Source organism: Terrapene carolina, unplaced genomic scaffold, assembly GCF_002925995.2.
Source record: "Terrapene carolina triunguis isolate 2854851 unplaced genomic scaffold, T_m_triunguis-2.0 Scaffold192, whole genome shotgun sequence".
NCBI lineage: Eukaryota > Metazoa > Chordata > Testudines > Emydidae > Terrapene > Terrapene triunguis.
The window spans coordinates 21,874,136-21,889,089 of record NW_020664543.1 but is presented as its reverse complement, the minus strand read 5'-3'; the positions used below and the strand labels follow the sequence as shown (position 1 = coordinate 21,889,089).

Genomic DNA, 14,954 nt, shown 5'->3' with positions numbered 1-14,954 from the left:
CACCGGGCCGCCGGCGGTGCTGGGCGGCCGGGGGGTGCTCGGCCGGGGGCTGGCCCGCGCCGCGCCGCGCCGCGCCGCCTCGCCTCCCTCCCCCCCCCTTACCTGCTGCCTGCTTCCCGTGAATCAAATGTTCGCAGGAAGCAGGGGAGGGGGCGGAGTTGGGGCGGGGACTTTGGGGGAGGGGGCGGAGTTTGGGCGGGGGCGTGGGCGGGGCGGGGGGCGGGGCCGGGGCCCCGTGGGGTGTCCTCTTTTGGGACACTCCACATATGGTAACCCTACGTAAAGCCCATCTGTTTCCCAAGCATGTGGAGTGAGGGTGGGCTGCAGGCCTGGGCTCATGTGACTTTCCTGTGTCCAAGTAGGCGGGGCAGCCCTGTCTGTTAATCTTTAAGGGGTCAGCATCCTGAGCTTCGCATGGGCACCTCTTGGGGTTTTTATAAATCTAAAATAAATAATTCCTGGCCTGGTCTCAATTTCCTGCGACACAGCTCTGGCTCCAAGCCAGCCCTGTGCAGAGGGGCTACACAACAACGAAGATCCACTTAAGCCTTCCCTGAATGGGACGTCAGTTGTTACTTGCCTTGGCCCCTTTATTTACCTTCTGTGCACAACCAGACTTTCCAGCTGTCTCCACTGCAGGCTGCTTCTCCGCTGATAATCAAGCTAATCCATTACCGTATTTAATGTCTGCTTTTCCTGTCTCTTTCTATCCTTTATCTTCACAGGGCACAGCTGTTATTCCAGTGTTCACGTCTGTGCATTCAGATCCAAAGCACTGGGAGACTCCAGAAGAGTTTAACCCAGGTCATTTCTTGGACGAGAAGGGGGAATTTAGGCCAAACGAGGCCTTTATGCCTTTCTCTGCAGGTAAAGCCTGGGATTTACAAAGGTCTCTGGCTGCTTTTTGCTGTACAATGAGAATGTGTCAATGACCTGGCTCCTGCTCCCAGCAAAGCCAACAGCAAAATGCCCGTCTGAGTCTGTCTTCACCTCAAAGTTAACTCAGGCTCTTCCCCAGGCATTGTCCCTAACCCCCCTCCTGTCCACACATGACCCACGCTCACTCAAGTGTAAAGATGCTTTCAACCCCACATAGCTGGCCCAGCTCGGTTTATAGGCTAGCACTCGGGTGCTGCTTTCACTCGGGCTGGTAACCTGCCCACTTTGCAATGAGGAGGCAGGTTAAATCACTAGAGTGCTGGTGGTCCCCCAGTTCCTTCCCACAGTTCCCCTGTCTGTTTGGAAGGACAGACAAGCTCACCCACAAGTCACTGGGAAAGAATCACAGAGCAGCGCAGCTCACTGCAGCACCATGGGATGTGCCCCCCAAAATCCTAGCAACTCACACAGGGGAGTATAGCACCAGTGAGGACAGAGCAACTCGGGTAGGGATTTTCACACCCAGGCAAGGCTAACCCGGGTGCCGATCACCCATGCTAACTCTGCAATGAAGTCATATGCTAAGGAGAGTAGGATGGGAGTTCTTGGGGTATTTCTACACTGCAATATATGCCCAGGGTTCAAACACAGGCTCAAGCCTACCCCCCTTTCTGTCTACACACAACTCATGTGAACCCATGGCTTGGACCTCACAGGGGTGCAGGGTTTGAGCCTGAGTCAAGCCGGGAGCCAGGGTCCAAGCTCTGCAGTGTAGACGCATCCCCACTGGATTCATGCTTTGGGAGTCCACCATAAGTATCCCATGACCAACTTCCTTTGTCCTCTGGACAGTCAAGTTTGGTGGACAAATTTTCCCACACTGCACCTCAAACAAAGGGCTACATTTTGGCCACATTTTGAGAGGGCGCTAGGAAGTCTCGGACCTGGGTGGTTGGACTTGGGCCTGCATAATGCAGTGGAGATGGTGGAGCCCCAGCTTGGGACCGAGGGTTCAGCAATTCCTAACCTTGGGTTACAAATGTGTGTAGATGCTCAAGCCGTAGGTTAACAAACCCAGGGTCTGCTAACCCTAGGCTTACATTGCAGTGCAGACATACCCGGGAAGTGCATTTCAACCCTGGCCTATGCACCAGTTCTGCAGGATTAAATGGGATTGAACTGGCGCATGAGCCTTGTGTTGGCTCCTTTGCAGAGGGCTGAATTTCACCATGATCACGGCTTGTAATAAGCATTCCACTGTAGGGTAGGACAATTATGTTCCCAAAGCCACTTCCAGCTGGCGCTGAGATGTTCAGTAAGGGATCAGATTGCAAATGACTGCATGTGGTGGTTCAGAGGAAAGAATTTCACACCTGTCTGGATGCTGCTTGTCTGCAGATAAGCAATGCTTGGGGAGGGCTGATTATACCATGTGTAAACTACACACACTCAGGGGAATGCTCTGTTCCCCTCAAGTGGTGGCAGAACCCTCTAGGTAGGTTGATGGGGCTACTACAACGTTACCTAGCGGAGCTGAATCTTTTAGCTCAGACATTAGCAGAATATGCTTTTAGACCCTGAGGTTGCAAGTTCAATTCCATCTCCCAGTGATCTGACGGGAAAGGGGGGGGCGCAGTTTTGTGTCACCTGTTTTGGCAGTACATGCCAAGCACAACTTGTTCTGTCTTTGCAAGTTAGATATTTTGGGTGGGATTTTCAGAAGTGCCTGAGGGAGTTAGAGGCACAAGCCCCATTGAAAGTCAATGGGAGTTAAGCACCTCACTCAGACGGTTTTGAAAATCTCTCCCCTTGTTTCTGGGAATGTCAGATTTGGGACGCTCCTGGTTTCATTTGGAGGGATTATTTGGGTGGCATGATCAGGTTGGCCGAAGTGGGGATTTTCCCAAGTCTGTCCTTGTAACAGGATTCCATTCTGCTCAGATCTCACAGAAATCTCTCATTGATCATGGCAAAAGACAGATAAATAAATACTCCCATCACCCAGTCATACAGCAAACCAGTGGTAGAACTGTGTGTGGAACCCCAGAGTCCTGGTTTTCATGTCTGTCTATGAGGCTTCAATGATCTTTCGATAAAGAATAGCTGTGGGGGCCCTGAATTATTGCTCACACAGCATAGGAGGAAGGGCCTTTGGCCATTAAAGTAATGTGTGGTTGTGCTTTGTTTGGGTAGAGGGTAGGTTGGTGGAACCCATGCCTATTGAACTCAAGAGAAAGCCTCGTATTGACTTCAGTGGGTATAGGATCAGGCCTTTAGCCTGTTTCTGTCGGTCTGTCTCACTTCCTTTTCTTTCCCAGGAAAGCGGATGTGCCCAGGGGAGGGTCTGGCCCGGATGGAGCTGTTTCTCTTCTTCAGCACACTGCTACAGAACTTCACCTTCAAGCTAGCGACTGATCCCAAAGAGATGGACATATTGTCTCTGTGGGTGGACTACCAGAACAAGGGGCCATACTGTAAATTCCACGTCATCAGACGCTAAGCGTCTGCCTGAGAGCGTGAGCAAGAAGGGAGAGAGTCGCTTAGACTATTCAAAGCAATTGGGATGTACTGGGCTGGAGAAATGAGAATGCAGAGGAAACATCCACTGTGTGCTAACAACTGATTGCTGAGAGCAAGGGTGGCTAAAGTGTTGGACTGGGGCTCAAAAAATCGGGGTTCAGTTCCCAGCTCTGACACAGACTTACTGTGTGACCCCGGGCATGTCACTTAATCTCTCTGTGCCTCAGTGGCACATTTATAAAATGCAGATGACAATAGTACTGCTGTTCTCCCATCCTGTGTCTGTCTTTTCTACTTAGACATAATGGCGACTGTCTCTCTTGCTAAATATTTGTACAGCATCTAGCACAATGGGAACCTAATTTTGGCTGGGGCCTTTATACCCTACTGTAACAGAAATAATACCAGCCACCTCTGGATTGTCACATCAGTGTACCCTATTCATTGTTTCAAATCAAGAACAATGCAAAACAAATTCCCATCACTGCCCATGTCTACTGCAAACACCCCTTGGTGGAGGCGGATGATTGTACAGAAAAAAGAGGATTTAAAAGTAAAATACAAGCTTTAAAACTGCACTAGCAGGCTGGGGGTTTAGTTTCAATGGGTGCAATTTTCTAAGTCAGTCAGTGACTTAGGCTCCTAAGGGTGAGATTTCAAAAGTGATTTAGATACTAAGGAGCCTAGAGACCTAGGCTCCTAAGGGTGAGATTTCCAAAAGTGGCTAGTTAGGTGCCTCACTTCCATTGAAAGTCTATGGGAATTAGGCACCTGGGTCATTTAGGCATTTTTGAACTTTTTACTCCACATCTTTAGAGACATGCCTGAGGCCATGTAACTAGCAGGCAGAATTCTTAATAAAAACACCCCTGGTAAATATTCACACCCACCCACTTACTTGTCAGTACAATAATTTGTCAATAGTCCGGGATTTTCCCATGGCAGAACATACCGGTATTCATGTAAAATTCTCCCCAGTACTGAGTGGTTTGAGCATTGGCCTGCTAAACCCAGGGTTGTGAGTTCAATCCTTGAGGGGGCTACTTAGGGATCTGGGGCAGGGATCTGGGGCAAAAATCTGTCTGCGGATTGGTCCTGCTTTGAGCAGGGGGTTGGACTAGATGGCCTCCTGAGGTCCCTTCCAACCTTGATACTCTATGATTCTATGAGGACTCATGGGAGGCCTTCCAAGCCGCCTTGAAGCCCTGTGGGTCTTGCATGTTCCCTTGGCACTGGACTGAAGTTCATTCATAATGAAGACCCGGGACATTTTCAAAAGCAGCCTCTGATTTTGGGTGCCCAGCTCACCAGTGTAAGGTAGAGGAGGGCCAGGCCCAGGTTCCCATAAGTCCTGGACTGGGTTGTCATGAAAGGGACTGCTGGCTCCATTGCAGGCACAAATTTGTGACTGCCCGCTCAACCCCCCTTTGATCCTCAGATTTGCTGTGTCATCAGCTCTGCTCCTTTGTACCGGGAGGGTGGACTGGACCTATCTGTGAGGAGGGATGGAGGTTTGCGATGCTGGGCCCTTGGCGGAGGTGGGGTCACCAGTGTGCCAGGTGGGGACACATCATTGATCTCTCTGCAACAACAAGAAAGACTCAGAATGAGAGACGTCAGTCATTTTTTCACCCATAATTATACCCAAAGCTGCATTAATGGAATTTCTCGGCAAAGGGGAGTCTAGAACAACCAGAGAAAGGGATAAAAACTACAGTTTTCAAAAGTGGCTTGTGATTTTGGGTGTCTGTCTGAGGCACCATGGGCCAGATGTTCAGAAACGCTGAGCACCCACAGCTCCAGCTGAAGTCAATGGGGGACTGAACTAGTGTCCCACTGCTTCCTGCCAGCATGGTTGGCCCCAGCTCCCAGTGAATTTGGAAGAAGGATGCTTTGGAAGTTAAAGCGTGGACTGGAACTCTGGAGCTGGCGTCAATCTCTGTGCGCCAGGGATCAGGGCCTGCAGCAGAGGCAATCTCCTGGCAAGCCCAACAGCAGGCCTGCAGCCGGCTGCCTGATGGACTGTACCACCTGACTGGTCAGAAAAGGCAGCTGGCTGGCTGGCTGGCTAAGCACAGCAGCAGCAACTGCTCTCTGGCTGCTCAATGTGTTCACATCTGTGCTGCGATCCTCCCAGTGTCTGCTGCTCTTCCCCTGCTCCTACCTTGCTCCAGCCCTGCTCCTAGTCCTGTTCTTACTTTGTTCCCCTGTCTTGCTCTTTACCTTGCTCCTGGTTCCAGCTTCCTCACTCTGACCACGGTTCCTGATCCCAGCTCTGGCCCTTGACTTGGCTATTAGTTCCTGGTTCCAGCTCTTACTCCTAGCATGGCTGCTGGTTCCTGACTCCAGCCTGACCTTTAGTTTGGATCCGCTTCCCTGGCTCCTGCTCCACCCAGCAGGCCGGACTGGCCACAGCCTCCTTGGGCAAGTCACTTCACCTCTCACCAAGCCTCAGTTCCTCACCCATGGAATGGGGATAGTAAGACTTCCTTCTCCCCCACACCATGCGCTGGGTCCATTTAGACTGTAAGCTCTTTGGGGCAGAGACTGCCTTCTACTATGTGTTTGTCCAGGAATTAGCCCAACCTCAACTGGGGCATCTTGGTGCTACCGCAATCGAGTGGAGAAAGAAACTGTTAAAGTTTATCTGATTTTTTTCCTCGGTGCTTTTAATCTTCCAGCAAACCTTTTTCTACTAAGAAACACACTGTCTTTGGAAAGATTAACCCAACCCTTCTGTGACGGTTCGGTCACAGAGACCCCCTTGGGACTGTCACCTGATGTGCTGAGACTACCTCTGAGCCCGTTTTCCCTGCCAGCTTGGGACTTCAGAACCCTGTCTTATTGAGCCAGATACGCTAACCTGCTGCAACACAGACCCAGGGTCTGAACCATGTCCTCAAAGCTGCAGACTTAACTGAAAACAGCTTAGCAAATATTCCTGTCTCCAGCACCCAGACACCCAGCTCCCAATGGGATCCAAACCCCAAATAAATCTGTTTTACTCTGTATAAAACTTATACAGGGTAAACTCATAAATTGTCCGCCCTCTATAACACTGATAGAGAGATATGCACAGCTGTTTGCTCCCCCAGGTATTAATCACTTACTCTGGGTTAATTAATAAACAAAAGTGATTTTATTAAGTATAAAAAGTAGGATTTAAGTGGTTTCAAGTAATAACAGACAGAACAAAGTAAGTTACCAAGCAAAATAAAACAAAACACACAAGTCTAAGCCTAATACATTAAGAAACTGATTACAGATGAAATCTCACCCTCAGAGATGTTCCAGTAAGCTTCTTTCACAGACTGGACTCCTTCCTAGTCTGGGCCCAATCTTTTCCCCTGGCACAATCCTGGTTAGTCCAGCTCAGGTGGTAACTAGGGGATTTCTTCATGACTGGCCTGCAGGTATGCAGTGGAGACTTGAAGGTAAACAGAGCCATCTACAGTCAATTGTCCTAGACAATGGGAGCCATTAAGATTCTAAACCACCATTCATGGCCCACACTTTGCATAATTACAATAGGACCTCAGAGTTATGCTACACATTCCTAGTTTCAGATACAAGAATGATACATTCATACAAATAGGATGATCACACTCAATAGATTATAAGCTTTGTAATGATACCTTACAAGAGACCTTTTGCCTAAAGCATATTCCAGTTGCATCATATTCACATTTATAAACATACTTTTATAAAGCATTATGGAGTGCAACATCACATCTTCTATCTCCGGGGAGAGAGAAGGAGCCAGGTGGCCTCATCCTTGGTTTGGTCTAGATGCACCAGGATCCACCCTAGTGAAGGGTGAGCTGCAAAGTCAAATGGGGGCAGCCTGGAGACTGAAGTGGAAGAAGAGGAACCAGCGGCCTGAGGCTTTCACCTCCTTTCTTTCTACGCCGTGATCAGTGATTCACTGTCACCGTTTGCCACCAGCAAAGCAAAGCGATGCACTTAGTCTGGCTCCCATTGGCCGCTGGCTGGAGAAGAGCCGTTGGAGTCCGACACTGCTGATTTTGGCGCACAGATGGAAACTTCTAGAAAGGCAAAAGAGGTCAATTGCCGCAGTGCCACAGCACCCTCCTGTTGGTGCCCTAGGGTGACTCTATTCAAAGCTAATCTTTCACTCCCGAGATGGGGGAGGAGCCAGAGAGAAGTCGTTTGTACGGCGCTGGGGAGCGCTCTCCGCGAAGGGTGTAAAATGTTCTGTGCAGGGGAGAGCTCGGTCGAGCTGCAGCAGTGGGATCGGTTGGAGTGGAGAGTAGAGACTGGGCTGCTGTTTCCCAGAATGTGAAAAGCCAGCGCCTGAGGATCTGCAGTCCGAGTGGTGCCAGGCAATGCAATGATCTCCCTGCTGCTCACAGGGGCTCTCGCTGGTCTAGTGGGGCTAAAGCTCCTGTCTTCATGGAAGAAGAAGTAAGATCTGCCTCCAGGCCCCACACCCTGGCCTCTGATAGGCAATCTGCACCTGCTAGACTGAGCACCTCCCTACAAAGCCTCCATGGAGGTAGGCGAGATCCTGACCTTGCCTGTTACAACTTCTTTATGCACAAGCTTTTGGCGGACAGAGGGGGGAATGTTGCAATTTATTCCAGAAAGTGCATTGCTCTGTTTGCCCAGCAAATTTCCTGGAGCCTTCTCTGTGAGCGAGGCAGCAATAGCTGAGGTCAGCCATGGCACAAAGAATCAAGCCAAATACAGCAGGAGAAATCGCTGAGCTCAGTTGCACCTGGAAGTGGAACTTTTCTCTCAAGTAGGTTTACAAGCTCTTTTGTCTGCGTGACTCCTAGGAGGGGGTGGCTTGCTCGCTCCGGCCTGTCTCCTGGAGTCCTGTAGTACAATATCATTTTATAAGCCTGAGCCTTGCAGATTCAGGGGATGCTGTTATTGCCAATGTCTGCGTGTGAAGCTGGCGACATGAGCAGGGAGTTAACCCCCTGTCTCTCGGCCTGTCCCTGCAGGTCTCTGTTTCATGAGCCTAGTATGACACACTGGTGGCCCAAGTGTGATATAATCCATCATGTCGAGTTGTGTCAGCTCACTGAGTGTCAGCTAATATAACACACAATGGTTTGTTTCTTAACGTTGCTGAGTGTGTGATGTATAGGAATCTGCTGATTGGTCCTGTCACGCACTGCAAAGCCCATGGCAGAGCTTGCCTAGCAGGAATCCAGAAGTGACAGTCCTTTCAGTCATTTTTTTTTTTTTTTTGTTATTGGCACATCTAAGGCTGTAATGACTCCCCCTTAAATGTTCTGTGATTCCATTCCATGGGCTTAGCCCCACAAGTTTAATCAGATCCATACTCTTCCAATCCCCTTCTGCACCTGTCCAGACATCATCAGTCCCACAGGCCCGTCACACCACGCCAAATCTATTAATCCTTCCAAACCCTCTTCAGGCACCACTCTCCCCCATCACCAACATTTCGTGGAGGCTTCTGCCCCAACCTGTCTACTGTTCCTCACAGCCAACTTTATGCCTCCCTAATTCTTGGACCAACTGGGGGCTAAAATGACCTTTGGTGTAACTCAGAGCAGTCTCAGGGCTGCTCTAAGTTGTGCTGGCGGCTGTGATTCCCACAGGGACAGTTTCACCAGCTGAAGATTGGGTAGAGTCTCATCTCTCCCACCTCTGGCCTAACCCTGACAAGCCCCAACTCCTACGAAGTGGGGGCAAAAAACACAATTGGCTTCAGGACTGAGCTTGATCAGTTTATGGAGGGGATGGTATGATAGGACTGCCTACTATGGCGTAGCAAAAATCCCCAACTGCTGGAAATGGGACACTAGATGGGGAGGGCTCTGAGTTACTACAGAGAATTCTTTCCCAGATATCTGCCTGGTGGGTCTTGCCCACATGCTCAGGATCTAACTGATCACCATATTTGGGGCTGGGAAGAAATTTTCCCCCAGGTCAGATTGGCAGAGACCCCGGGGTGGGGGTGGGGAGGATTCACCTTCCTCTGCAGCATGGGGCATGGGTCACTTGCAGGTTTAAATTAGTGTAAATGGCGGATTCTCTGTAACTTTAAACCATGATTTGAGGACTTCAGTAACTCAGCCAGAGGTTAAGGGTCCATTACAGGAGTGGGTGGGTGAGGTTCTGTGGCCTGCAATGTGCAGGAGGTCAGACTAGATGATTGTGATGGTCCCTTCTGACCTTAAAGTCAGTGAGTCTATGAGATAACAGGTGATGCAAAAACCTGCTGATGCCAGCTGTATACTATTTAAGGATTCCCCTACATGGGGAAATCCTTGGCTGCCTGCCTAGGGCTGCTTGAAATGACCTTTTCACTTGTACAAAGCCTGCTGAAGCAGCACAAATTGGCCCTTAGTGAGGACTGGGAGTCCGGCCCCACGGCCTGGAAGCTCCCACTGCAAAAAGCATAGAGACACCGTAGCTGTGCTGCACTGGTCCCGATCCGAACCCTTCCCAAAGAGAGGTGGCATCTGCAATCTGGCAGCTGTTCTGGGCCCTCTCTATGGCAGCTAAGAGTGTAACGATAGGCTGAGCTCGCAATATGTGACCATTCCAGCTGCCTGCTGCTTATGGTCTGTCCCTGGAAGATGGTTTTAAGTAGAAGCCCTCAACTCAGGAACTAGTTACCACCCCTCGGTCCATCAGGGCCATCACTGTGTTCCTCTCCCAGGGCGCCCCCCAGGCCTGGGATGGGGCTTCTGCACTCATCCCGCTAAATAGCAGTGGCAGCCCTGGGGAAGCGGCGGGCCTCCAGCAGCTATTTAAAGGACAGGGCCGGCAGAGGCAGCTGGAGCCCTGGGCTCTTTAAATAGCTCCTGGAGCCCCCTGCTAACCCTGGGGGCTATTGAAAGGGCCGGCAGCTCCCCTGCTTCTACTGCCCCAGCCCTGTAAATAGCCGCTGGAGCCCTGGAGTAGTGGCGGTGGGGCTCCGGCAGCTATTTAAAGGGCCGGGGCGGTAGAAGCAGCGGGAGCCTTGGACTTTTTAAATAGCCCCCAGTGCCCTGCAGCCCTACCCCAGGGCTCCAGCAGTGGGGCTCTGGTGGCAATTTAAAGGGCCTGGGGCTCCAGCCCCTGCTGGGAGCCCCAGGCCCTTTATATTGCCACCTGGGGAAGCCGGGCTGCCCTGGTATGGCAAACCGGCTCTTGCCGGTATGCCGTACCTGGGCGTACCGGCTTACTTTCACCTCTGGTTACAACACATTGAAAGAGGCTCTTTTAGGATAGTGAGGTCCACGGTGCCAGGACAGGTGGACCTCTGCACCCTGGCTACACTGATGACTGGGAGCCGCTGGAGGTAAGTCCATGCCCCAATCCCCTGCCCCAGCCCTGAGCCCCCCCAAACCCCTCATCCCCGGCCCCACCCCAGAACCTGCACCCCCAGCCCAGAGCTCTGACCCCCTCCTGCACCCCAACCACCTGCCCCAGCCCAGAGCCCCCTCCCACACCCTGAACCCCTCATTCCCAGCCCCACCCTACAGCCCTCACTCCAACCCTCTGCCCCAGCCCTGACCCCCTCCCACACCTCAAACCCCTCATCCCCAGCTCCGTTGGGTCACGGGCAACAATTTTCTTCAACTGGATCCCCAGAAAAAAAAGTTTGAAAACCATGGTCCTAGAGCAGTGGTTCCCAAACTGGGCTTTGTGAACCCCTGGGGGTTCGCAAAATGTTACAGGGGGTTCTCGGGAAAAAATTCTCTAATGGCGGTCAGAGATGTCCCTAGGGATCCTGGGCAGCATGGGGCCAGCAGCCTGGAGCCCCTGGACTTCCAAGAGCTAAGCAGATCAAAGTAAGCAGGATATTTAAACTTCAAGACTCCTTATAAGAAATGGAAAGGAAGGTGGATATTTTTTGCTGTTTTTAAAATTATATAGGCAGCTAGTATTGTTTTTAAAATTATTATGAAAAATTTTAAGCTTTGTTGTAACGTGTATTGTTTGCCTGGACTGCTCAAGACCTGAATGCTTGTGTAGGAGGAACTCTTTGAGTTGGCTTCTTAAATGCCTTCATGCTGTTTCACATCTGAAACATAGGAGCCTTGTCTTATAACAGGCTTATTCAAAGTGATACAAGCTACAAAAGTGAGATCTTGGAAGAGTGTTGCCATTTTCATAATGCAATAAAAATACTGTAATGATAACTAATAATTTTTACCATGCCACAGAACAGTTAGTAGGGGCCCTTTGAGAGACTCCACTTTCTGAAAAATAACTTAAATCAGTAAATGTCACAAATACATTTACTCTCTTAAGTCCCAATTCAGCAAAGCATTTAAGCATGTGCTTAACTTTAAACACAAGAGTTGTCCCTATTGTGCAGAAGCCTGTATTCTAAGTCAAGTATCAGAGGGGTAGCCGTGTTAGTCTGGATCTGTAAAAAGCAACAAAGAATCCTGTGGCACCTTATAGACTAACAGACGTATTGGAGCATAAGCTTTCATGGGTGAATACCCACTTCGTCAGATGCATAATTTGACACCATCAGCTCAGGATTAAACAAAGACTGTGAATGGCTAGACAACTACAAAAGCAGTTTCTCCTCCCTTGGTGTTCACACCTCAACTGCTAGAAGAGGGCCTCATCCTCCCTGATTGAACTAACCTCGTTATCTCCAGACTGATTCTGGCCTGCATATTTATACCTGCCTCTGGAAATTTCCATTACAAGCGTCTGACGAAGTGGGTATTCACTCACGAAAGCTTATGCTCCAATACATCTGTTAGTCTATAAGGTGCCACAGGACTCTTTGTTGCTTATTCTAAGTCAGTATTTCTCAGCCTTTCCAGGTTGGCAAGTCCTTATTTGAAGTTAAAAATGTTCACAACTTCCTTATGTTTATGGTAAAGATTACTTGATCGTGTAGGATAAGGATACGCGGGGACTCGTGGGTTGCCAGGTGTCCAGTTTTCAACCGAACACCCAGTCGAAATCTCTTCCCCAGCCCGATGAAAATGAGTGAGTGAGGGAGGGTGGGGGTGAGTGAGTGACAGTGTGTGTGGGGGTGATGGAGTGAGCGGGGCAGGGCCTCAGAGAACGGACGGGGCAGGAGCGGGGCAAGGGTGTTCGGTTTTGTTAGGTCAGAAAGTTGGCAACCCTAGGCCCGCAGAGGAGGAGCAAGATTCTCTTTGCTTTGTAATACAATGTTTAATGCCTTGTGACCCCACTGGTTGCATTTTGTGACACCCTCCTCCCTGGGGTCATGACCCATCATTTAAGAAACACTGCTTTAAGTTGTTCAAGGTAACAGGTTCCATAACATAGCCTGTTACAGGCAAATGTTTGTGAAATTAAGCAACAACTAGAGACCAACAGATGAGTACAAACTGAATTCAGTTAAAAGAGCAGTAATAATTGGTCTTCCAAGGCTCCTGGCAAAGTTGAAGCTAAACAAATTCAGACTGGAAATAAGGCATAAATACTGACAGCAATTAACCACTAGAACAATTTACTGTCGTGGATTCTCCATCACTGACCATTTTTAAATCAAGACTGGATTTTTTTCTGAAAGCTCTGCTCTGGGAATTACTTTGGGGAAGTTCTAGGCCTGCGTTACAGAGGAGGTCAGACTAGATGATCACAATGGTCCTTTCTGGCCTTGGAATCTACGAAAGTCAGGGGTTGGAATGATAATGATCTAAACAACTATAGAAATGGGAGGGAAAGTTTGTAGTTGAAATAACAGAAATGTGTTGATTGGTTAATTCTAATAGAATGAGGCTGCTGCCCTGTCTTGGACATTGTTGGTCTTGGGGTCCCTAAAATGGGAACAGGAGGATGGGTGGACTGGAAGGAGCAAACTTTACCATCATGGCTGCCACCCCATCCATCTCCTAGGACCCCAAGATCCACCATTAGGCCTTCATTATCCTGGTCCTAAAAGGCCTCTTGAACAGACTAGGCCAGAGAGAGGGATCCAAATGACATCACCACCTACACCAGTTTTGACTAAATCCAGAACTACACCTGGAATGTGAGCCTTGGGTTCCTGCTGTCACCCGCTCCCTACTGTGTCATTGTCTTTCTCCTTCTGCCTTTGTCTAATAAGACTTTGGCTGAGTGAGCCAAGACAACTCCATCTTTTGCAACACTGCTGTAAGCCTGTGGGCATAAAGACAGCTAAAAGCAATGCTTTAAACAGCCCGACTCTGGTACAAGTTTGCCAAGTCTTGGAGCTGCTGACGAGACCATGTGCTGGGCCTGTGTTCCTCCAGCAGCAAGGCTGCAAGTGAAAATCAGCACCAGACACAGAAGCTGCCTTTTCTCTCTCTCTCTCTCTCTCTCATCGATGTTCTTTTCTCTCCCCTTTTGTGCTTCATCTTAAAAGGAGACAGGATTGGACTCCAACAACAGCTCTAGCCCATCTAAACTAGCCTTTTCCCTTTCCCTGCCAAAAGGATAGTAAATACAATCTTTAATAACACTGAAAAGGCTGCCAAGCATGGGTTTCTCCCAATAAAAACTCTATCTAGTTAAAGGGAAAGGGAAAAAAGGGGTATTGTTACAACAAAAATCTTACTTAAGAATTTATATTTCAAATGCTTTAACAGTTTTTCCTTCTTTGTCTGGGTCTTTAATAGAAGGTTTAAAATATTTTAAATGGTGGTCATTATACTGGGAGCTGCCTTGCCGGCAATAACTTGACACAAAATCCCGGACCACACTGAACTGTTTAATGTTGGAACAGTGAACACGGATTTCGTTAACATCTTACCCCTTGTTGAGCTCAAGACACATCCTTTACCAACACAAGATCAAATTGACTTCAGCAGGGCTACTCACATGATTTAAACTTAAGCACATGTTTAGGTGCTTTCTGATTTGGGGCCATCGCATGTGGTTCCCAACTATTTGAGAGCACTGCTTTATGCATTCTGGAGGCAGGAGGCTCATTCATATTTCACGCATTTACAGTTTTCAAATGATTATCCTTTTTTTATTAAGGAAACTTTTTATTGCAAAACTTTACTTTTTTCTTTTTAAACTGAGGGCACGACAGTCATCTGTGCACAATGCTTTGGCCTGCCAGTTTTAGGCTAAAACTCATCAATCCCAATAAAAAGCCTTCAAAACAAAACTTCAAGAATATAATTACATGAGATATAAGCCCCCCCAAAACCTGTATTTTCACTTTTTGCAGTAATCAAACCTAGGCAGAAAAAAATCCCCCTCACCTTCCTTTTTTGGAGCTAATTGCCAGGATTATGGGACTTTTGTGGGGACCAGTATTTGAAACAATTCTAATAAAACCAGATTTTTAAAACCCTTAATGAGGCAGAATTTCCTTAGACATAAATACTGACAAAATAATAATAATAATTAATAAGACACGCAAACTAGACACCTTTGGTACCAATCCAAACTAAGGATAGTGTCTAATTTTTCATATCATCCCATGAATGTCTTGATACTGGTGCATCATGGATATTACAAGCTATACGGTATAGTAGTTGCTAGGATATTTTGTTCATGCAAATTCTAGGAGGTTTACGGTAACAACTGTGTCTCCTAGGAGTTCTGTACAATAAAAGACAAGAGTTCTACAAACAGCAGCGTGTGATGTGGCTACT

At 48.6% G+C, this 14,954-nt stretch overlaps 1 protein-coding gene across 1 annotated transcript in view; it reads left to right on the top strand.

The window, feature by feature from the left end:
* LOC112119049 (cytochrome P450 2C5-like) overlaps positions 1–3,659 on the top strand; it is a 10,560-nt gene extending 6,901 nt beyond the window's left edge. Inside the window, exons 8-9 of the mRNA XM_024217591.2 lie at positions 726–867; positions 3,198–3,659. Of these exons, the coding sequence (XP_024073359.2) occupies positions 726–867; positions 3,198–3,379 (324 nt within the window). The 3' untranslated portion in view covers positions 3,380–3,659. The remainder of the gene's footprint in view (positions 1–725; positions 868–3,197) is intronic.
* The last annotated feature ends 11,295 nt before the right edge of the window (positions 3,660–14,954 follow it).